The following is a 26,109-nucleotide window of genomic DNA, read 5'->3' as shown; positions in this document are numbered from 1 at the left end:
TGGGTTTACCATGGAGACAAGCTAAAGTTAGAGACCGAGATAGTCTAGAGATTCAGCCGACGGCTCAACTGACAGCTGTCACGTTTGGTTTTAAAGGCCGCTTTCACACGTGCACGGCAAACTTTTAAAACATGCACGCTCTGTGCATTTGGGTGAGCTTTCATTACTGTCTGCATGTTGATTTATTCAGTGAACCGTATGAATCTGTAGCCTGCAGTTTGTAGGGTGAGGGACGCTCTTCGACACGCAGACCTTGCAAGCCAAGACGTGCCGGTGTTGATGTTGGCGCGCTCTCAATCACACGCTCGGCAGCTGATCTATCTTTACCGTGACAGGCGTGCTTCCTCTCCTGCCTGATCCGCGCCATACCAATGACCTCATAGGCTTGAAGGGGACACCCTGCTATTCATAAAACCTCGAGGATGTGCTTTCAAATGCGCCGCATTACAGCAGCGATTACAGTTATCACAGCCCATGCTGAGAGCAGCTGTCTGTGCATTTCTGCAGGGTGCGTTTAGAAGCACATGGACCTCCATCAGCGACTGTGTGTCCGATAACTCGCTGGTTGGAGGCAGATTAAGCAGAACGAACTTTCAAATGACATCCTGTGCATTGCATAAGGGGCTGTTTCCATCGATGCGCTCTATCAATATTGTCATATTCACTGGATCCTGTCCGGTCAGCTAGAATGAGGTTGGGTTTGACAGACTGTGGATAAAAGCAACCGAGCGGATCGATATTGGCTTGTGAACATGTCACGCAGTGCAGTTGTCAGAAACAATCAGATTTTATGTATGTGACATTTTTCTTTAATCAAAAGCGTTTTCATGCATCTTGCATTTGCAATGCAACACACCACCGTTACTTCCACAGCGATGCATTAATACTGCTTCAAACAAGCTTGTATTGCAAAAGGTTGTCCATAAATTGGCCTACGGTGCTTTTAACAGTATTTTCTTCTTAATTTAGCATGCAGTGAAGCAGTACAAACAGCCTCACACTGCAAAAAAGGGCTTATCTTACTTAGTATTTTTGTCTTGTTTCCAGTCAAAATATCTAAACATTCTTAACATTAGATATTTAGTCTAGCACTAAATTAAGTGCATTTTGCTTAAAACAAGTAAAATTATCTGCCAATGGGGTAAGTAAAATGTTCTTAAAACAAGAGTTTTAAAGCTCCACATGCAGTGCTGCTAACTGAAATAAATATGCATCATTTGCATGCTGCAGATGCGAGATGTGTGATAAAGGTACACATGAGTCTGCCATCAAGCGGTTATCCATTCATAAAACATCAGAAACAACCAGATTTTATGTTTGCAACTCATTATTCTTTGACGTAACTGTTGATGTTATTCTTTAATCAGAAGCATTTTAAAGCATCTTGCATTTGAGGCCTAATATATACAGAAAAGTATGTGAAATACAAATGCATCTAGCTTTGCGAAAACAATTTTGTGTCGGTGCATTCTGAAATGTGTCAGACTGCAAGTCATAAAGCAACAAAATCATTATAGTGTGCATTAGCATGCATCGACTTTTACAGTAAGCTTTCTCGTTCAGCTCAACTACAGTCATGGCAAAGCAACAGACTAAAGAGAATCTTACTGAGCAAGTTAAAGTTAGTTAAATTGTTGACCTGTTTGAATTGCTTCATACAAGCCTATATTGCCAAAGCTTGTCCAGAAATTGGCCTACAAAGTTTTTCACCATGTTTTCTGCTGAATTTAGCATGCAGTGCGCAGCATGAATAGCCTCAGCACCAAAACTCTACATGCATCGTCAGAAATAAATATGCATTGTTTGCATGCTGCAAAGAGATGTGTGTGTGAAAGACTTCAGAGAGATGTTTGGATCACCTCACACATAAGCCATAGAGCAGTTATCCACACACAAAACGTCAGAAACAACCAGATTTTATGTGTGCAACTTTAAGTTATAATGTTATTCTTTAATCAAGCATTTTCATAAATCTTGCATTTGCAATGTAAGGCCTAAAATATACAGAAAAGCGTGTGAAATACATATGCATCTACAGTAGCCATGCAACATTGATTTTGTATTGGTGCCTTCTGAAATGCATCAGACTGCAAGTCATAAAGCAACAGAAGTACATGTCGCATCCTCAGTTTTGTCACTATAGTGTGAATTAGCGTGCGTTTTACGGTCATGGCGAAGCAATAGCCTGAAGAGAATCTTACTGAACTAGTTAATAAAAGTTAGTTAAATTCTTGACCTGTTTGAACGGCACACACTTCTGAAGGAAATCCTTTTTTTCCACACTGTTAGAGCCACAGCAATTCATTAGGTTGCTTCATAAAAGCCTATATTGCAAAGGCTTGTCCATAAATTGGACTACAAGGCTTTTAACCATGTTTTCTGCTGAATTTAGAATGCAGTGCACAGCATGAATATCCTAAGCACCAAAACTTGACATGCATGGTTTGAAATAAATATGCATCATTTGCATGCTCTAGACTTCAGAGAGACATTTGGAGCACCTCACATATGAGCCATAGAGCGGTTATCCACGCACAAAATGTCAGAAACAACCAGATTTTATGTTTGCAACTACAGTAAGGTGCCATTATTCTTTAATCACAAGCAATTTAATGCATCTTGCATTTGCAAGGCCTAAAATATACAGAGAAAACCATGTGAAACCTAAATGCATCTAGCTATGCGACATTGATTTTGTGTTGCTGCATTCTGAAACGTGTCAGACTGCAAGTCATAAAGCAACAAAAGCATATGGCGCATTCTCAGTTTTGTCGATATGCATGCATTTTTCTCTTTCAGCTCAACTACTGACATGGTGAAGCAACAGAAGACAATCTTGCTGAGCAAGTTAGTTAAAGTTAGTTAAACTGCTGACCTGTTTGAATGGCACACACATATGAAGGAAACTCTATCGCCACCTTGAGATCTGTGCTGTCACAACAACGCATTATTTTATGTTGTATCATGCAAGCTTGTCTTGCAGAAGTTTGCTTTTCACCATATTTTCTACTGAATTTTGCACTTCGCAGTATGAATAGCCCCAGCACCAAAACTCTACACAATCTGAAATAAATAAGCGTCGTTTGCATGCTGCAGACACAAGACTTCAGAGAGACATTTGGACCGGAGTTTCAGCTTTCATAATCGTGTCTGGTACGCTTCAGAGATTCAGTGCCACCATAAATGTTGTCTGTTCACATACACATAGGCCTGCTTCATCACTGTGGTGCACGGGTGGTTCGTTTATTGGGGTCTCAATGCAAGTGCAACTCACAAACAGCTTGACATTACCACTGCAGCTGCTAAATGAGACTATAATTATATTTCATCCTTGTTTACATCAGTTGTTGCAAAAGTCAGCAATGGTGTCAATATGCAGTGAGCACACTGTGTGCCAAAACTGACACATTTCAGAGTACAAGACGCTGAGTTTAGTAAACAACTGGTTGCATTCAGTCACTTTAAATTCCTGCAATCTTCCCACAGTGGGGTTTAAGGTCCAATAAAGAATGAGGAAACTCTCATTTTGTTGGGTTTCTCATCAATGAGATGTTTCGATTTGAATGTAATTGAGCCTTTTAAGGATGAAGTTACTAAATCTCAATGAAACAAATTAGAGTTTCAAACTTTACTGATGCACTACAATGAAAGAAGCCTGTGCTAAATTTAGAATGATATACTAGTGTACTGCTTACTGTACAATACAGCATACTATTTCAAAATACTATGTGAAACATTATGCGCATTTTAAAAAGTAGTATGCTACATTGTCACATGACCTCATTATGTGTGCTTTTTTGATTCTAAAAGTAGATTCCATTTATTTCATTACAAATAGTTCAAAGGCATTTCTGAAATCCAGTCTGGCTTAAAAATGTCTGCAAATCTGCATGGTGAAAATATAATAAATAATATCACACATCCAGTTCATTAATTATGCTTAATGTATAAGGTCAAGTAAAGTGCTTTGCATTATGGGATACAGTTTCAATAGACTGCATATATGCACGTAAAGACAAATATCGCATGTTTTTGCAGGTATTCTACTGTATGCACACTGAAAATGTGCATACTATGCAAAGTATACTGTAGAAATAGTATAGCATACTCAGCCTCATTTTAACACACATTTCAAATCTGTTATTCTTAATGCATTGTCATGCTTCTTATAGCAGCTACACTCATACTGCTAAGATTCACAGGTTAAACCGACTGTCAATAGCTATTTTGCAGAGTAATCTTGAATATCTCAAGCAGGCACATCATAAACTGTGCTTGCTGATAACTGCAGTTTGCAAAACCATTAATGCTGCACAAATAAACACTTCTGCTGCAGGCCAGACAACAGCTGGAGTCTGTCACTTTCGTTTTCCCGTCCCTTAACAATATTTTCTTGAACAGCACAGAATGGCTGTTGTGCTAGTTTCTCGCAGTATCGGCTCTGCCCGGGACAGCGGCGCAGGAGACAGCGTGTCATTGTCCGCGCGGCCCTGACAGTGATTACCTAAGCGAGTAATCAATGTGGCCGTAATGAATGATCTCATTGTGTGCGCAAACGTGCTGGAGGAACAGAGCCGCTCTGTGCTGCCCCTCGCGGAAATCTCCGCTGCTGATGGGAGTATTGAGTTGCACTGAAAAAGCAAAGCAATTTTCGCTGCCTCCTAAAGCTCTTTGATTAAACTAATAACAGTGGAGACTACAACACAGACGTACTGTCACAGAAGCGCTGGGCGTGTGTCGAGCAGTGACAACAACAATGCACATACATATACATATGGAAGCTCACTTATGCCATGGAATAAAATACTTTTTGTTTCACAGTTTGGACTTTTTTCTCAGAATTTTAGGTGTACATCTCACACTTGTTATTTTTCCTCAAAATTCTCAGTTTATATGTTGCAATATTGACATGTATCCTCGCAATTCAGGGTTTTTTTGGGGGGGGGGGTTCAACAGAATTCTGAGTTTCATCTCAGAATTCTATTTCTCGGAATTTTTTCTTGGAATTCTGAGTTTATAATATATCTCAAAATTCTGACATTTTATCTCACAGTTCTGAGTTCATATCTCGCAATTTTGACTTTTTTCTCTGAATTCTGAGTTTGCCTCTCGTAATTCTGTCGTTTTTCTTTCTGAGGTTACATCATGAAATTCTGACATTGTTTTTTTCCCCAGAATTCAGGGTGTATTTCTCGTAAGTCTTACAATTCAGAGTTTATATCTTGTAATTCTGACTTTTTCTCTGAATTCTGAGTTTACATCTTGCAGTTCTGATGTTTATCTCCAGAATTCTGGATTTATGTTTTGAAATTCTGACTTTTTTCTTGGAATTCTGAGTTTATCATATATCTCACAATTCTGACATTTGATCTCACAGTTCTGAGTTTATGTCTCGTAATTTTGCCTTTTTTTCTCAGAATTCTAAGTTTACATCATGAAATTCTGACTTTTTTCTCTAAATCCTTAGCTTGCATCTAACCATTTTTTTATTCCGTGGTAGAAATAAGCTTCCATATATACAAACACGTCACATAACAGTGAGTTAGCGAGACCCGCAGCTGCTGTCTTGCAGTCTGTGTTTTGATTTGAGACTGCGCACTGAGGAATGACCACTATCAAGGGTCCAATTACTCAGGTTTAAAGGGTCAGAAGGGTCAACGGAATCCATGTGTGTTTTGGGGAGATTTAGGACGGTTTGAGTCTGTGACCTGAACAGATCCGTGAGTTTCCATAAGAGAACAAAACAAGGCAGAACTCTTCTTGTTCCAGTCAGGAAAGGATGTTGACCGCAGCCCTGATTATGCTTCAGCTGCCAAATTAATGAATCCTGTCATACTCTGGATAAATTTGTGTACTGTGACCCCTGGGTAAGGACTTGAGGGGGACAGGCAGACATTATTAATTTGACAAACCAGGAAAGTGAAAGTATGGTCAGAGCTGGTGGGCATGTGAATATTACGTAAGAGCTGGAAGGACTGGAATCTACATTCATTTGACAGTTGAACATGTCCAGAGGGGAAGTGGATAATCAGTAAACTCAGATTTATACAACAGTTTGAGTCATTATAATGAATACTGTAGTTCTGCTGGATGCAACGCTGGCTGAAACCCAGTGAGCTGCAGTCCTGGCATCTTCATGCAATATGAGCAGCACTTTCAGCAGCGGGGGGGGGGGATCATGTAGTGTTCTCCAGCCATAAGAGACTATATATAATTTGACATCCATTTAACAAGAGTTTCATAATGAGGCTAGTTTCTGTGTTCAACCCCATGAATTAAATGTTTTATTGGTTTGTTTTATTTCATTTTTGAATGTGTTACTTAGCTGAATGTGGACTTGTATAGATGTTGCAATGTGCTTAAATGACACTTTGCTATGAATATATAACTGATCAAATTGAATGAATGCCTTGTTGCTTCATTTTAGTGTTCTGTTTTTTTTGTGATTGACTTTGTACCTTCAAAAAAATATGTTTTTACAATTATTCTTTAAAAACTTTTCTTAAAATAAACAAGAATTTCTAATAAAACATGATGTGAGCTTATTGGGAACAGGGGAAGGGTACAAAAATTTACCTATTAAGCACAGCCAGACTTTTTGAATTTAATGATGTTTTCTTAATTGAAATGCTTTTTTAAATTAAATGTTTTCGTGTGAGAGATTAATATTTTATTTTAACATAACCTTTTGTACTGAAACCAATATCTTGTGTACTAAAAATGTCTCAATGTAGATTTTGGTGAGCTTAATAGGTACGTTCACCCTAAACATGTATGCATGGTGGGTGATCAACTAATTGATTGATTGATTTATCCCATTCACCTGGTGTCTTGCCTTTAAAACAATGCACATCTATTTATGCACTAAAATTCACTCTAGCTTTCCATTTCACTGATTGCTGAGAATGCACCATTTTTTGACAAAGCTGCACACACTTATGATGGCCAAGGTTGGCATCTCACTAGGTTTTGAGACACAGCCAGTGTGAGCTGTTACTCACCAGTCCATCACAGTTACTGATGGCCACTGAGGCCCTCGGCATGTCCGTTACATCCCCGGTAAACACGCAGTCTCCCAGCATCCGCTCTTTGGCCTGTTCCTCAAAATCCTCCTGCCACTGAACAAAAGCTCCAGGGGCCACGAGTCTCCTGTTGGCCCTCAGGCGCAAGTGCAGCTCTTTTCCAAACACAGTGACGTTGAAAAACAGCTGTTGCCCGTTCAGGGCCGCAGTGTGAGGCGTAACGGGGGCGGCGCGCGGGACCCTTTTCCGGCCGGTCGGTGACGCTCTCGCAGAAAGCACATGAGAAACGAACCGGCCGCGCGCATCCGTGCTGAATGGGACAATCAGACCGAATTCACTCAACTTACCGGAGAGATTCCCTAACAAAAACAAACAGAACAGAAGACTGCATAAAAATCCTGTATACTTATATGAACATAAACATTATACAAGACCAAATTTATATATATGTGTATAGACACACAATATATATGTATATATATATTGCATTATATATATTGTGTACCGTGTGTGTGTGTGTGTATATATATATATATATATATATATATACACACACACACAGTACACAATATATATAACTAATATGTATATAATATAAATATATATATGCATTATATATATTGTGTACTGTGTGTGTGTGTATAGGCTATATAAAGCAATATGCATGCGCAATATATGTAATATGTAATATATATGCTATATAATGCATATATATATATATATATATATATATATATATTGTGCGTGCATATTGCATTTATATATATATATATATATATATATATATATATATATATATATAGGTAGGCTATATAATGCAATATGCACGCACAATATACAGTATATACTGTATATATACTTAATATATAGGCTATATAAGGCAATATGTATATAATGCAATATGCAATATATATAATGCAATATATATAACTTATATAATGCAATATATATAACTTTTTGAAATTAACTGTTTATAGACATATGAATGGACATGCATGCAAAAATTCGCAGTAGAAACAATTTTGGCGACTTGATCTTGAGTGTTTTTAACCCGTTCTTTCTTGCTGAAAGTTCGTGAAGTATTTACTGTTCACACTAAAAACAAAGATAAACTCACAGAAACCAGCTTCTCTTACCATGAGATTTTGCAGCATGTCTATAGTCCATAAATAAGAGGTTTATCGTACAGTACATGAATAGATAAATATAATCCATAGCTGTGGCAGTGAGAGCCAATGCAGGAGACTTTTCTTCTGGAAGTACACTGGAAACTTTCCTCCTGGACGCGGTTCATGAGGAACGGTGTGTTGGAGAAAGTTGCGCGGAACTGCAGAGCATTGCGAGCGTCCCTCAAACTCCAGACTGACGGACACCGAGAGTTTCTGCAGAGTTCTGATGGACTGAAGTGGACTGGACTCAGATGGGACAACCCTTCACTGAGAGCTCATGACGACAGCTCGAGCAGAGGGAAAAAAAGACAAGACCGCCTGAAGCTCCACACGTGGAAAAATAGGTCATAAATGGTTAAATGTGCTTTTAATCAGAGGGAATGCAATGGTTAAAAGTAGTCCAATGCACTGGAAAGCCTCTGTGGCGCTTTTGTTGGACACGTTCGCACATTCATACTTTAAAAACACACTGGTGGGAAAAAGGAAAATTTTGAAAAAGTCATTTAAAGGGATAGTTCACCTAAAAACGAAAATTCTTTCATCATTTATGCACCGTTAGTTTCCATAAAAGCAGTCATTAAAACAGTCCATATGACTTATGCACTAGATATAGATAGATAGATAGATAGATAGATAGACTATACGTGTGGTACATTGCTCGGTGGAACATAAATAGTTTAATAGTTTACTGTATGATGTAAACAGTTAATAAATTTGGCTTATCCAAATATTATTATAAAAAAAGAAGATAATTAAAAAAAAGAAAAAGGTTTGCAAAATTTGATTGCAGTATTACTTCAGCACATTGACTGAATGCATATGTGAGAAAAATAGCTTATCTTACTTTTTGGGGGGAGAAAAACTGGTGTAATTAAATTAATATTTACAGTATGAATGTGGGACCAGAAATAGTTTCAAATCTATTTGAAGTGCAGCTCCCCCTACTGGACGAGGAAGCAGGTGCGCCGTTGCTGCCAATTTGCATGTTTTTGAACTCATTAGCAGAGCTGCAGGACAGACTGTGATTAGTGACAGACTGAAACATCAACATGAATGATAAACTCCTTCCAGGAGCTTAAAAGTCACAATCTTCAAGAGCAAGGCCAAATGACGGTTATCATCAGAAATCAGTCAATTCTCAAGAACGATCCAGCAACTCTCTCATCCACTTGTTAGAGCTTTCTTTCACATACAGTCAGCTGTTTCCCACATATTCAAGTTTTTCTGATGACCAGAGGGATGACATAAAAAAAGAAATCCCCTGATCTCACACGCTATTGGCTGATAATAGACAATCATCCCTTATTAAAGGCCTCGTGAGGCAGATCCTGGAGGTTTGCAGCGTGATGCAGGTGTGACTCAGAAGTGAACCGGTCTTGTTAAAGCACTCAAGTGCAACAGGGAGACAGAATCATCTTGTTCCAGCTGTACTGAGTCACATGCAACCTTTTATAATGCTTGTTTAGTCCAGCATAAACAGTCCGGAAAGCTTCATTGCTTGGTTTTATGTTAGTCATTCATTAAAGGAATAGTTCAGCCAAAATTAACATTTTATCATCGTTTACTGACCTTCACGTGATTCCCATCTCATGCTATTTTCTTTCTGCTCTTTTGCATGCAAAAATGCATGCAGTAGCACTACAAATCTAATGATGCTTTATGGTGTTTACTTTTGATACTTAATGTGTGCGTACTTAATGTACAAGCATCCAGCTTCAGCTACTGCTTCACATGTCCTTCTTGACTGATGTTTAACAAGTTTTTAGAAAAATCAGTGCGTCTCAAATCTGATCATCAGGATCTTCTGAGGAGCGTTTGTTTCCAGGAGCTTTACTTTCACTGTTCCTCAGCGGAGGAATGATCTTCATCTCACATCTTCTGAGGAGCGTTTATCTCTCAATCAGCACTGGATTGCATTGCATTATATGTTTGGATCATTTCATTCTCATCTTACTAAAACAGATTATTGGAGATATAGAATGATGAGTGATATTTATATCATTTTATGTCAGTATCTGCTATGCTGTTCTAAAGATCTCAGTGATTTACGTCACAAGCATCAGAATTTCAAATATCAAATATCAGCATCTGCACCAAATTGCATATTTTTGCATTATATCAGAGCCATAAAAGCCTAATGGGTCAAATATGATGCTCAACAGAAAATAGATATGCAAAAAACTGTTAAGTTTAAAAAATAAATAAATAAATTCTGAGTATAAAGTAAAACACAACAGAAGTGATTCTGCTTCATGACAGTGTAAATGATGCTCATTTGTCCCACGTTTACTGTGATTCAGGCTTTCAGATGAGCTCAGACATGAGCAAACGTCCAGCCTTCGTCTGGTTCAGTGTGTCATCACCAAATAAAATAGCAAAAATTATGACTGTTTTCAAACCGATTTCCCCAAACACTCCCCCCGTCTGTCATTGGTCGGTTAAACACATAGTCCCGCCCCAAACGCATGCCATTGGTTGAGCCAGAAGTTGACATGCGACACGCTCAAAAGCCACAAACAATTTCAAATTCTAAAAAAAGACATTTCCACCATTCTTTGTATTAGAAATCTGACAGTCCACTGTCAATAAGCAGCGCAAATAGTTTTCTGCCATCGTTCTGAAATACATTTACAACACGTCGGCATTTATAAGTCGCAGTGTGAAGACTGAAGCCAATATAAAGAGAAAATGACAGCAGGGAATAACATTTACAGAACAAAAGATCACATATGAACATAGAATGACAGATTTCAGAGCGCTGCATGCTGAGTTGAATCAATCATTAATCAAAGCAGAATGATAGTGGGTGATAAAAGCTCTTATGCTGCTAAGCTGAGCTTTATCTATCAATCACTCACTCAGTCCTTAACACTGTGAAGCATTCAGAGGACAACAGGCCTGAACAACCTTCACATTTCATCGATTTTTAAACTCGCTTCAACTTTCAAACAGAGCTTTGTTAAAGGGATATTTCACCCAAACACAGGTTTCAACTGTCAGCGGGACCCAAAACAACACTGGATGCCATTCATTTTAACAGCATGGATACAAAAAGACAGCATCTTCTTTTGTAATGAGTAAATGATTCTGAATGAACTATCGCTTTGAGACAGCCTCATGTTTGCTTGGAGAAATGTCTCGGTTGATGTTTCAGTGAATGTGTTTTATTGTCTTTGTGAACTCAGTATTAGTCATGGCCCGAGGGTTTTCATCTTGTATTTTTCAATGATGGGAGAATCTCAATCACACACGGTCCTTCATTAAAGCAGCAGGTTTCCCTCAGCTCTCCGCTGTCTCTTGTGGGATGTTTTACACATGAATGTGCATAAAACAGCGCTTGAGAAGCTTTTTTTCTCTCTGTTATTATCATTCATCTCCACAATTGTGGTTCAGGTACGTCTGCAGGTTCTGAACCTCTCGAACTCTGTAATGGTAAAATATGAATATGTAACAGACTTTCAGCGGATAGTTAAATTCTATCAATTATAATTTCAATATTACTTCAAGTTCATTTCAATCGTAAAATTTTATTTGATCAAAGAGGACAGAAAAAGTTAAACTAACTAAAAAAAAGTTGATATTCATGCAATATTCAGATTTGGCATGAACAAACATGAATTTTTTAGTGGCTAATTATTAAATTAGTAATCGGTCACCCCAACAGAGTCTATAAATATGTTTTCACTCCGTTAAATGTGACCTCAGAAAGATTAAAGAATAGAACAGAAACATATTTACATAATTTTAAATATAAAAGCAAGCATTTTAATGTTGGTAATTAGGCACATGCAAACCAGCTGATTTGTGTAAAAAACATAAATAAACTGTTACTGTAGTAAAACCAGGGTTAATCTTATAGTTAATATGTTTTTTACAACAAGGTTTTACATTTTAATTAAAATGGTTACTTTATTATTATTGTTTTTATTATTATTAACAATAATAATAATAAATTCATTAAAGTAACCAAGATTAATACAAACTTATTTTTTTAATTCATTATATTAAAAATATCACATTTATTTATTTAGTTTGTTTAAAATGCACATTAATGCATATCAGCATAAAAATATAAAATCTAAACCAAATTACAGCACCATTAGTAAAACTACAGACATACAATACACGATGATCAAATATTATTTATTAATCCTGATTTTAGTTTTGATATGTATAAACCATAAACATGGATCAGCAATAGCTCAATAGCTTTATGTTTATTTTATTAATAAATTTTAATTATTAATAAATGTATTTTTTTGTCATTATATTAAAAATAATTTATTATACATTCTATTTTTATTATACTATGTGCAGCTAAATCTATCAAATAATGTAAGCTCAAGTTAATTATAAAGAGTTAAGTCACACAACCCTGAAAGTGACACTGACCTTAGTTATTTTAAGTTTCAATAATAAGTGGCAGATCACCGGTGCTGTAAGTGAGCCACCGTGTTTCTACATAACCTATAAAGTAGTTTTATAGTGATAAATTAAAGCCAGAGATGATCAGTGTTGGTATTGCATGAATATGGTTCTCTAATAGCAATGATGTCAAAGAGTGACAGCTGAAGCTTTAATTAGCAGCGCAGAAGGTTTAGCCATCGTCGTCTGCGAGGGGAAGCTCACCTCTCAATGCAGCTCTTTGTTTGGCTTCTTCTTCACGTCTCTCTGAAGCTCCGGCTCCGGTTTCAGCTCCGAGAGGGTCTGGAAGGCATTTCAAAGCGCCGGCCGCTGTATCGTCCACAGCGGCTCTCAGAAGAGCTTGTCTGCAGATGCAGTCAGATACAGTAGGCCGCACTCTCAACGGCAGCACTACTGCACATTTACTCCGTCCTGGAACATATTAGAGGAACACGTTAGTTATTAGAAGGATAAAAGATTGGAGATCAGCCTCTCAGCAAGACATATTGATATATATATATATATATATATATATATATATACATAATGTGACCCTGGACCACAAAACCAGTCATAAGGGTCAATTTTTCAAAACTGAGATTAATACATCATGTGAAAGCTGAATAAATAATCTTTCCATTGATGTATGGTTTGTTAGGATCGGACAATATTTGGCTGAGATACAACTATTTGAAAATCTGGAATCTGAGGGTGGGAACCCACCCAACTTAAAAGAGCGCGAGAATTTAAGGCGGCAGGCAACAAAACTGAAGCACGCGCTTAAACAGAACGTTGTGTGAACACAAATATTGTTATCATTAAGGTGCGGTCACATTAGCGAAATTTACAACCCGATCTCATGAAAGTGTGTATCAATAACACGATTTTCTGTTTATATTTGGCGAACTATTTATACGCAGAAATGGACTTTGGCATGCATATGATATGCAATGGGTAGGATTAGGGGTATATGTACGTGAAAACTGCGTATCATATGCACGCCAATAAACTGTGTATTATATGCATGTCAAACACGTGTTTGTCATATGCACGACATATTCTGCGTATAAATAGCATGCAAAATACAAACAGAAAATCGTGCTATTCATAGGCATTTTCAAATTTCACGGGCAAAACAAGATTTTTCCATCGGCCATAGTGTAGTAGTGTATGAAGCACAATGCACATAGAAGTCACTTGCTTTCTGTTGTGCGGCGAGGCAAATGACGAATTTGAACGTGAGCTAATTTTTTGCCCTCACGTGAAACTCCCGATCGCGCCAAATCCTATGACTGGAAATCACCAGCAGTCAGCTGTTAAATTTAAGTACACAATTAGATAATACCAATTTAGCTCAACCAATTACCAAGCAATGCTTCATTTTGTTCAGTCTGTGGTGTGAAAAATTCGCATTAGCAATTAAAGAAAAGCACTTAAGCAAAACATGGTCAGGTCAAAGTGTCTGAATAATTTTTGGTCCCAAATTTTTACAAATTTTACTGGTGGTCCACTGTATGAATAATTTTTGTGTATAATGTCACAGTTTAGCTACTTTATTTTACTATCCTCACTTACATAAATTAACTATAGTGTCCTGCACCCACTAGTAAAATAATATAAAAAATTATATCTGCTGTCTGAATAATTTTTGATTTGATTGTATGAACGGACTCTAATGCTGATTGTTCTTGGTGTGAACGTGACATTTGCCGTCCCAGTTCTAGTGGAAGAGAGAAACAGGTTGCTGCTTCTACTCTCGTCTGGCACCAAAACTCTTTAATCTGCTGCTCTCTGGTTTCATTTTCATTAATCTAAGAGGCTCACGATGTGATAAAACCCCGAACAACTTCCGTACCTGCGGATAAGCCTGAGAGCAAGCAGAGATCTGGAGTATCAGTGTTTCAAAGCGTGTGGAGGTGAAGGAGGGATGTGTTTTCCTCCCGAGCTCCTCAGATGAAGTTCATCCACGTGCAGGACGGGAAACTTACTGAGGAATCAGCACTAATACACATTTTTGAATTGAGTTTATATACATATACATATATATATATATATACATACATACACACTCTAAAAATGCTGGGTTAAAAACAACCCAGCGCTGGGTGAAATATGGACAGACCCAGGTCTTGGGTTAAATGTTTAAACCTAGCCTTTTGGGTAGTTTTATTCAACCCAACTATTGCTTAAAAATTACTATATTTCTAGCTTAAAATTAACCCAAAATTTATTAGTATGTTCAATAAATGAACATTTATTTATACGTTTAATAAATAATAAGTAAATAATAAACTTTTTTTTATTTAAATTGCTTATTAATAAATGTTCACTTTTTGATCGTTGCTGATGCCTCTAGGAATTATGTGTCTGATTTTGGGTTCATTTTATACCAGTCATATAGTCATTTTTAAACAATAGTTGAGTTAAAACTACTGAGAAGGTTTGGATAATCAGTTAACCCAACCGCTGCGTCAAAACAACCCAATGGCTGAGTTTGTCCATATTTCACCCAGCGCTGGGTTGTATTTAACTCAGAAGATTTTAGTGTGTAGATTAGATAGATAGATATGACTGTATAAAGCAGTTCTCATCTGGCTTCAGGACTTAAAGCAATTCCAAAATGATTGTGCAAAACAAAACTATAGAGTTTGACATAACCTTTGACACCAGCAACAAAAAAAGTGTTCTTTCTCCCTTTTTAAAAGTGTTAAAAGTGCTTCTTCTAACTACACGGTTACATGGTTTACTGGACTGCATCATTTGCATTGTTCTCCTGCTCTTCACCAGTTGAGAAGCGTTGATCTAGAAAACCACGATCGCTGAGAAGGTGTTTTGTCATTGGCTGCATCAGCACATCCTCATCTAAACCGCTCTGAACATGTTTACACGACTTTATGTGTATCAGCAAATATTTACAAACCCCAAAGCTGCAGCAGAACCCGCCAGCACGTCTCACAGACATTAGTCTCATGTTTGCATGGCAGCAGGACTTCCTCTGAAACCACAGCACAAAAAAATCACATCCTTTATGTCAGCGAGTTACTGTAAGCAATACTTTTAATAGCATGCAAGAAATGTTGCTACTACCATGCAGATATCAGGCGTCTTGAGAAATCACATTTGTCTCTGAGAGGAGCAGGAGAAGCATGCACAAAATATACTTGAGCATGAACTTGAGAAGTTTCTGAGGAAAGTGGTGCTTACCTGCCATGATGTTGTGTGGTTGCTGGGTTGTTTCTTGTGTTATCTTAAGTGAGATGAGTCTCTGTGATCTTCTGCCCTCCTTTGATGCATATGTGGGATTTTTCACCTGTTTTATGATCCAGCAGGTGAAAATTACATTTGATTATATTCTATTAATGGAACGGTTTACCCAAAACTGAATGTTTTCTGAAAATGTGCTCACCCTCAGGCCATCCAAGATGAAGAGGAGTTTGTTTCTTCATCAGATTTGGAGGAATGTCTCAGCAATGGATGCTCTGCAGTGAATGGGTGCCGTCAGAATGAGAGTCCAAACAGCTGATAAAAACATCACAATAATCCACACCACTCCAGTCCATCAGTTAACATCTGGAGAAGACAAAAGCTGAAACAAATCCAGCATTAATGTCTAAAATAATCCATAATAACGCTTCCTCCAGTGAAAAAGTGTTCTGGACTGAATCAGGAGAGAAATCTGCACAGATCATGCAGCGTTTACAAGACAAAACAGCTCTAAACAAATGTGTGGCTGGATTTTGATGCGATAGACAACAGGAGATGCACTTTTTCACTGCAGGAAGCATTATTATGATATAATATAACTGATGTTAACTGATGGACTGGAGTGGTGTGGATTATTGTGATGTTTTGACTCTCATTCTGACGGCACCCATTCACTGCAGAGCATCCATTGCTGAGACAGTGACGCGATGCTACTTCATTGCTTTATTATTTAGCACTAGTACTGGGTGAGGATTGACTTGGGAAATTCACCAGTGCATTGATGCAGTCATTTATATTTCAGCATGTTGTGTTTTGCTGAAATGTATTTCGCTCTGAGCCACATGTGTTTTGTCTCTGTGCAGAATCCAAGTTCAACCACACGATGACATCACAGAAAATACCCCCCTTTCAGGCCAGGACCGCTCGGCTCGTCTCTTCCACAGACAATTAAAAACCACAAGCCTCTGAAGCCCCTCTAATGAGAGTCTAATCCTACCCATGATGCAAAGCATGTCCTCCTCCGTACCTCCCAGAATACAGCAGGACGACTCCAGATGCCAAATGCTTCAAGGAATACGTTTTAGCCGTTTATGTGCAAAGACCCAGATTGATACATGTGCATTCCAGTATAGATGCTTCCTGCTGCGAACTACAATTCTTTACTCAAGTTACATGAATAATAAACAAGTTACAAGTTACATTTTTCTCTAAACAGAGCAGAAATGAACAGAAAGATGCAGAATGATCGAAGATAAAGGCATAATTTGATATGAACAAAAAGAAAGAATGGATATATTTGGAATAGCAAAGTTTTTTTGTCTTGTTAAAGTGCTTGTTTTTGTTTTTTTAGTATTATTGCTATATTATTATATCTTATTATTTATTGATACTTTGAATGAGATTTTGTTTTTGTATTTTTTTGTTTTAATTTTGTGTTTTTGTCATTTTTATTATTAATTTTAAATGTGTACACAGTTTTTTATTATTTTTTAAATTTTAGTTTATTTTTTAAATTGTCTTTACATCTAGCTGAATAAAATAAGCTAGTTAATGTTTATTTCAGTAATACATTTGTTTCCTTCAAAAAAAAAATTAGTCTCAGATTCAGCAGTCAATAAATGAACACATTCCTGTTACAAAAGATTTTTAATGGAGACTGCCATTATGAAAGTCTTCATCATGAAAAACACTCATTTATAAACAAACATCACAGTTCCTGCAGCCTTCAAATGTTAAAAAAAAAGAACAGAGTGAATAAACTATACAAGCAAACTTATGTCAAATAATCACCTAAGCTAAATGTGACATAAAAAGTTAAATTAAAAATAGGTTAATTATAGATGTAAGAGACCTGCACCGAAAGAGAAAATAACCACAAATGACATTAACAAAGAGCATCCACAGGTGAGAGCTCATGAATATTCATGCAACATCGTCATCATCTTGTGTTCTCATTAAAGTTCCTCACAGTGGGTTTAAGATCTAGTCCTTTACACTTCAACTACTGGTCAAAAACAGGTGGACATCCTGCAAATAACCAAGAGTACTGTGGATTCCACCGGCGTTTCTCAGATGAATTCTCCTCTGAACGGAAGTCCGTGGCGGTTCTGCTGTTGCCAGCGGTGACGGAGACGACAGAAGGTTGAGTCTCTCAGGTCCTCAAACTCAGAGAAGCCCAACTGATTCAACAGCTCATAAACTCCAGCCTGAGCCGCCACCTGAACACAAAACACACAGAAAGAAAAGCTCAGGATTGTGCTTCATTCAGACTTCGGTCTTTCCGTGTGACGTGGCCAGTTCAGTCCGGATTCTGACTCCGGAATCTGTAGCGGTGCCCGACTGGTTCTTGGCTCCTGAGAGGCCGCTAGGCACGGTTTGAGCCGGTGAACTGGTGACATCTGGTCATGACGGGGTGAACACAAGAACACACAATATAAAGCAGCACAGCCGGCCGGGTTTACTTTGGCTCTGTTGACACAAGCAGCCCGAACCGAGCAGTAAAACCAGCTGAAGACAACCAAGACCACAAAAACCAGCACTACAAGATCACTACCCACACAGAATCTATCTATCTATCTATCTATCTATCTATCTATCTATCTATCTATCTATCTATCTATCTATCTAGCCACCTATCCGTATGTCAGTCTGTCTGTCTGTCTATCTATCTGATTATATATGTCTATCCAAATATATATCCATCCATCTATCCATCCATCCATCCATCTGATTATATATGTCTATCCATATATCAGTCTATCTATCCATCTGATTATATGTCTATCCAACTATATATCCACCCATCTATCTATCCATCCATCTGATTATATGTCTATCCAACTATCCATCTATCTATCTATCCATCTATATGTATGTCAGTCTATCTATCTGTCTGTGATTATATATATCTGTCTATTCAACTATATATCCATCTATCTATCCATCTATCCGTATGTCAGTCTATCTATCTGTCTGATTATATATCTGTCTATCCAACTATATATCCATCTATCCGTATGTCAGTCTATCTATCTGTCTGATTATATATCTGTCTATCCAACTATATATCCATCTATCCGTATGTCAGTCTATCTATCTATCTATCTGTCTGTGATTATATATCTGTCTATCCAACTATCTATCCAATCTGCAGTATCTATACATCCAAATATACTGTATATTTAAACTTATACATGCACACACACACACACGTCTGTCTATCCCTCTAACTATATATTCATCTGTCTGTCTGTCAATTTATCCGTCTTATTATATATGTCTATCCATCCAACTAAATATCTATCCATCTAACTATGTGTCTATCTGCCCATCTATCCGTCTGATTATATATCTATCCATTTAACCATATATCCTACTGTCTGCAGAATCTATCCATCCAACTGTATATCTATTTATCTAGCTGTCTAACTATATATCCATCTGTCTGTCCGTCTAATTATATATCTGTCTATGTATCCATCTAAGTATATATCTGTGTCTATCTATATTAATGTCTTTCTATCCATGTGTCTTCAACCATCGGTCTGTCTATCAGTTATTGACTGACAGCTCTCCTGTCCCTGTGCTGTGAGAAATTGGGAGTAAGTGCAGAGCTTTCTTCAGCCTGAGGCTTATTAACTTCACTTTTGGTGTCAAAGGGCTTTTACTCTTGCCAAAAATATAACTTTTAGGTTTTTTGTTATTAAAAACAAATAAGCAAGCCCAGTCTAGCTGACAAAAAGTAACACAAAAGTAACAACGCATTACTCTGCATAAAAAATAACTAAGTAATGCAATTAGTTACTTTTTTATGGAGTAACTTTCCCCAACACTGACGATATCTTAGTAATGCGATATACACAGACATATAAATGCTTCTGACAAACTTTCCTCTTCTAGCTGCATATCATATGTTGTCTTGTGGAGCATCTGGCTTGATTTGAGGGAAACCGAATGATCAATGAGAGTCTATGCTGTGAAGCACAGCAGGATTCAGGTATTAAACACTCGAGGTACCCATGATTCCCCGCGTCAGGTGCGAACGTGATCTGGATCGACTCCCACCAGCAGCTATAAAAAATAACAAACACTGGACACAATGAGGAATGAGTGCAGACAAACACAGAGCCGCAGTTAAAGCAGAGACGTCGCAGATGTTATGAGAACAGAACGCCATCAGTCACCCTCTGCTGCTCTTTAACCAGAGAAATCCCGACAAACACACGATATTAGCGGCTGTAAATCTCCTGTCAAACACATCGTCTGCAGACACACAATATCAGCTCAAACGCCTGATCACATGACCTTAAAGCAATGGTTCACCCGAAAAAAAAAAAGAAAAATGTGTCATACAGGTTTGAAATAAATGATGAGTGTTTTATTTTTGGGGTGAACTATCCCTTTAAGGTCAAAATAACTAATCCTGACTGCTGTTTCCTTTTCATAACAGAGAAAGCATCATTTGTCGCCGATGGGTAAATCGAAGCGCACATACAGTATAAACAGAGATCTGTACTACGGTATATCGACCTCTGAGACCTCAAACACCCTCCGAATGTTCTGGCTTGTGTTGTATAACAGAGAGAGAGAGGTCAGAGCACTGACCTTCGACCCCAGCTGACTGATGACCCGGTCAACAGGACACTCACAGCGGAGTGATGAACGTGGCACGCATTTACAGAACTAACACATCTGGATTAGCAATGCATTTCACAAAGGAACTGACTGAACTTGTGCCGTAGAGTGAACTAGATGAGTACTTTAACGATAGCTTGACAAAGCCTTGTTTGAAAGTTTGAAATAATGCGTAATAAAGGTACATTGTAATGCATTATATCTTTTCATAAATAATTGTCACAAATGCATTATATTTGTTGTGTTTTAATGGATTTTACTTTCTAAAAAGTATAACAATAAATAGATACTGTGTTCACAAGTATTCATGAAATCACAATGCATTACAGGGAATACTTAACGCATTAAAATACTTTTATAATTCATTATATATTATAATAGTAAAGGCTTTAAGTGAAGTGTTAGCACTATTTTAAGCTAGATGCCAAAATAACACTTTAGATTCATTCAGCTTAAACTGATGCACAACTGAAATAAAATGAAGTAAAAATGTAAAAGACACATAAAAATGAGAAAAATAAAAATGATATAGACATAAAAATGACAAAAACAAAATGACTAAAACTTGAAAAATTATAATAACCAATCCAATATATTGATAAAAGCTATATTTTAGTTTATGTATTATTATTTTTTAAATTTACTTTAAAAATCACGTCGATGAAGTGATTTCACCATATTTCTAGTCAGCGCCAATGATTTTACAGGTTTTAAAAAAAAATATAGACAGAGACCGTAAACGCCCATGACGTTCAGCGAGTAAGTGTGGAGTGGATCTTCTCAGACTATTTGCTTCCTTCAGTTCTTCAGATAAGAGTCAATGTGCGGCGCAGCGATAAGACCTAATGAAGTCTCATTCCAGCGCTGGCTCTCGACTCCTGAGCTCTGACCGATAACAAGAGCTTTTCATGTGGACTCGAGAGGCTCTCAGTGGGTTCCTCAGACGAGTTACTTCAGCTCCTCTAATGCCATTCTCCTTCAGATTAGTAACTCATATTGAGATGTTGACCATTTATAAGTCACTTTGGATAGGAGCCGAATGGATAATTCAGTGGTTTTTAAGATTATTCTTCACATATTTTCATTCATTATATAAAATGACTTGATAACATTTTATATTATATTATATTATATTATATTATATTATATATATATATATATATATATATATATACACACACACACACACACACACACACATACATATATATACACACACACACACATATATATACTGGTGCTGTCAAACAATTAATCACATCCAAAATAAAACTTGTCAATATTATATTTACATAATATACGTGTGTACATAATATATATTTATTATGTATATATAAAGACACACATACACATTTTAAAATATTTTGTCATGTAAAATATGAATGTATTTACATTTACATTATTCTTAAAAATACACATGCATGTGTGTGTATTTATATATACATAAATATACACAGTACACACACATTATGTAAACAAAAACTTTTATTTTGGATGCGATTAATCGCGATTAATCGTTTGACAGCACTAATACACACACACACACACACACACACACACACATATATATACACATAAATATCACATTTTTAATATTTGAGTTTGAGTCAGTTTAGTACTGTAACCTTAACCTTCTGTACTTTTCAAGAACACACAGGTGAATTAAAGTAGTCATGGATTTTACTATCATCATAAACAAACACATGATTCTATTTTGGCGTTATGAAAGTTGCCATCAAAACGAGTAATGTCTAAGTACAAGAATGTGAACAACTCATGTAATATCTTCAAGCTTTCATCTAAATATTACAGAAAACCATAAAATGGTGTTTAAAGCCCTTGTGTCGGTCCGGTTTGAAACGAAGCGCCGTGGGTTTGTTCGGCTCTGGATCTTTGAAGTGGAATGAGCCGCACCGAAGACATTGTAAAAACACAAACGCGTTGGAGCGATCCCTGTGAAAACACACGCCGCAGAAGAATGCCTTCGTGATTTTAGCACGACTTTTTGGATGGAGAAATCTGGAAGTCATCCAGACTTTTGATAACAAATGCATTGAAGAGATGAACACAACTCTATTCTAAATTCTAAAATGCAATGTGTTAAATCGTGTTATTCTATTCTTTCAGACGTACACTTAAGTGTTATTTCTTAAAATAATTGTTTCCTGAGGGACGAGTCGAATGATTTCCTGTGCTAATCTACAGCTTGTCGATGGAGTTAAGCTGTATTTAACCCAGAATATTCCTTTCATACGTGCTGGGTTATACATCACATCAGTGATGGGGCCGACGCTTGGAGCCAGAATCCAATAACAGACTGTGATTATTGATTAGACACCGAGTCGGGAGAGAAATCAGGACGGATGTTCGCTTGGAACATGACAAAGATGTCGACTGATGAGTTCATCTGCAATTCTTCCAGTTTTGTTTAGTTCAACCAAACATGTTTTTACCATCAGATCGAGAGTTTATAGAGGCATCATCACAGTTAGGGTTAAACAAAACTCAGTTTAAGAACTGGTTCTTTCAATTCGTCATCGGCAGCTGAAGTGCAGGACTGGAAGAGAATGGAAAAGCATCAGGGGAAAAAAAAGAGCAATAATCCACGCGGGGGGGAAACACTCATTTGTTTGGAATGGCAATAAATTCCAGACTTTACCGTGAGCCACAGCTGGCCTCACACACACACACACACACACAGACGGTCTCAGTGATGCTAGAATAAGCTTGTAAATTCCAGGCGCCGCATCCAAATGAAGCGATGGCTACGGCTCGACAAGCACAAATTCACACGGGAGAAGAGAGTCCACCGCGAAACATTCACACAACAGCTGGACAAATGCACACAACGCATGAAAAGCTCTGATTCAGTTCTCTCTCAATCAGCACTCCTGCTGCTGAGTTACAGTGACATTAAACTTCACTGAGGTTTGTGACGGACTTTTGAAATCAAGTGTGAAGCTGAAGGGAGACGGTTTACACAATTTAATGCAAATTTGGACATGCATTTGCTCTGAAATAACACTTTTTTGCAATTGAGATTTAAATAAGAGACAGTGTTAAAATTCTTAAGTCTTAACATTCACTAGCCATGACGTGGCAAGGGGTGGCTGTGAAACCAAACCAGAACAAAACATGAAATAAAATAAAATTTAATTAAAATTAATATAACAATAAATTAAAAATATATATATTTAATATAAAGTGACCAAAAACACAAAATATAAAAATGAATAATTATAAAATAATGTATGAAATGATAAAACAAAAGTAAAACAAAATAACATAAAATATTTATCAAATCAAAAAACATTTAATAAAAAAAAAATAAAACTGTACACATATAAAATAAAGTAAAACAAAATAACAAATATAAAATAAATGAATACAAAAGTAAAATATTAAATAAAATTATACATGTGTGTGTCATTTAAACTAATGAATATAAAAATAAATGCAAAATTGAGTTTTTTGCAGTAGTGATTACACAGATAAAATACTGGGAACGAATCACCATATTTACATTTTTGTACTGCATTGTTTGCAAGAAAAAAATAATCAAACTAATTACTATTACGCTGATGTGACACTATGAAAGGTCAGGATGTTTTTGTTTTTTTCACTATATAGGGCTAAACTGAACTTCTCCAGAGACACAGTTGGGATCTAAAGCCAGTGGTTTTATGCTTTTAGGTCTGATCTCACCTGTAGCATCCAGTCGCTGAAGGAGCGCTGCCAGGAGTCTCTCTTCTCCAGGTGCAGGTACGTGTTGAAGAGGATCAGGTACATGTAGCGCTCCAGATACAGCAAACTCTTCAGCGTCAGAGCCTGGATCTCCGCCTCACATTTAGAGCTCTTGATCTGTGAAATGACACAAACAAGAGCCATAAACCACCAACACTCATGTGAACATCAAGCTGCTGCACTGTATCGCACGGAACAGAGAAATGGTGCAGGCATCGCTGGTGGACTTGACTACATTTTTCAAGTATTTGCATTTTATCACAGCATTTATATTTTGGGAAACGTTTATTTGTGCTTGACTACTTTCCAAAGCATAATATTGTAGGTTTTACTCCACTAGATTTCATAAAAACATATCGTTCATTATTTTGAACTGAAGACACGCTCTGAAACGTGATAATGATGTCAGATTCGTGAACAAGCTGATTCTTTTCAATGAACCCGCTGAATCGGTTCGCAAATTCCACTGAACAATTGAATTGGATTTTTATTATAGATACAATTGCAGCTGTTCTCGAGTTACTGATTCAAGTTTAAAATAAAATAATGGTTTTAATAAAAAATTATTATTGTTTAGAAAAATAAATATCAAAATAATAAATACAAACTATAATTAATATAAAATAATTTAAAAAAAATATTACACTAATTGGCCTTCAATAAAACACAATAGTGATATCCAATTTGTAAATGAGCTGATTCTTTTTAACGAACCTGTTGAATCAGTTCACAAATCGCACTGAATGATTCATTGGTGAATTGGACTGATCTGATCGCAGCTGTTCTCGAGTGAACAACTCACTGATTCAATGATCCGGTTTGAGAGAGTCCGTTATGTCTGACTTTTAATATTGATTATTGTAAATGAAAATCATATTTAGGTCATGACTATCGCATTTGTGAATTAAAGCGGCTGTGAAAACAGTCTACTGGCCTTTAGGAAACTTAATGGATGAAATGAAAAATAAAAATATTACACTAATTGCTACAATAATCATGTGGCTTAATTGCATATTACCAACAAAATAATATCAAATACACCTTTAATAAAACATGACAGTGATGTCCAGTCCTTAAATGAGCTGATTCTTTTTAATGAACCTATTGAATCATTTCGCAAATTGCACTCAATGATTCATTTGCGAATTGGACTGATTTGTTTGCACTGACTTTTAGAACGGATTATTGAAAATGTAAATCATAATTTGGTAATGACTGTCAGTTATTTGTGAATTAAAGTTGTTGTGAAACCAGTCCACTGTCCATTAGGAAACTTAATGGATAAAATGATATAAAATAATATTTTAAAAAAATCAAGTCATTTTTTGCTTTTACTCAAGTAAAATTAAACAAAAAAAAAATGGTATCTGGTACAGGGTATCTGTAGTTCACAAAACTTTAAAACTCTAATGATGATTAAACAATTATGTAAAGTTATGCTGATTTGCCCCATATACATGTTCAGTTATGTATTAAAAAAAAAAAAAAAAAAGATTCTGCAAGCCTCATTACTTCTAAAACATATTGCATGTGTAAAAAGTCTCACTGGGAAGAAAACTAAACCCCCACTAGAGTAACAATTTAAATCGCTTTAAAAAATGAATTAAAGTGCTCCCGCTGACTGCGTAATCCTGTGCTTTTATAAATGAGATCAGGCCGAGTAATTGATGCAGGCGGCGGGAGATTAATTACTCGTAATATTTAGTCTTTACTCAAACCGTTCCAACAAAAGAAACTCCAGAGCATAAAAAAGGCCAATTACACGCACAGCCAGAGAGCAAACGCACAATAACGGCCAATTAATTCAATTAGGAAAGCTCAAGTCTTACACTTTCACTGCCTCAATGCTCAACGCTGCACTCGTTCTGCAATAAAAGAGGATAATTAAATCCTGCATTATATTTCTAATGTTTTAAACTCTGTTCTGATCA

At 36.7% G+C, this 26,109-nt stretch overlaps 2 protein-coding genes across 6 annotated transcripts in view; both read right to left on the bottom strand.

Moving 5' to 3' along the window:
- LOC131550871 (A disintegrin and metalloproteinase with thrombospondin motifs 14) overlaps positions 1 to 8,435 on the bottom strand; it is a 62,189-nt gene extending 53,754 nt beyond the window's left edge. For both annotated transcript variants that reach the window (XM_058793346.1, XM_058793347.1), the window contains exons 1-2: positions 8,159 to 8,435; positions 7,002 to 7,381 (exon numbers count right to left, since the gene is read on the bottom strand). In XM_058793346.1, the coding sequence (XP_058649329.1) occupies positions 7,002 to 7,381; positions 8,159 to 8,237 (459 nt within the window). In that variant the 5' untranslated portion in view covers positions 8,238 to 8,435. The remainder of the gene's footprint in view (positions 1 to 7,001; positions 7,382 to 8,158) is intronic.
- An 8,998-nt stretch (positions 8,436 to 17,433) lies between these two features.
- The window catches only part of pald1a (phosphatase domain containing paladin 1a), a 76,425-nt gene continuing 67,749 nt past the window's right edge, over positions 17,434 to 26,109 (bottom strand). For all 4 annotated transcript variants that reach the window (XM_058793945.1, XM_058793947.1, XM_058793946.1 and 1 more), the window contains exons 19-20: positions 24,140 to 24,295; positions 17,434 to 18,018 (exon numbers count right to left, since the gene is read on the bottom strand). In XM_058793945.1, coding sequence (XP_058649928.1) covers positions 17,869 to 18,018; positions 24,140 to 24,295 — 306 coding nt within the window. In that variant the 3' untranslated portion in view covers positions 17,434 to 17,868. The remainder of the gene's footprint in view (positions 18,019 to 24,139; positions 24,296 to 26,109) is intronic.

The sequence above is a fragment of the Onychostoma macrolepis genome, chromosome 12 (assembly GCF_012432095.1).
Source record: "Onychostoma macrolepis isolate SWU-2019 chromosome 12, ASM1243209v1, whole genome shotgun sequence".
In the NCBI taxonomy this organism is placed as follows: domain Eukaryota; kingdom Metazoa; phylum Chordata; class Actinopteri; order Cypriniformes; family Cyprinidae; genus Onychostoma; species Onychostoma macrolepis.
The sequence above is the reverse complement of the archived record's forward strand: the minus strand, read 5'-3'. Positions and strand labels throughout refer to the sequence as shown.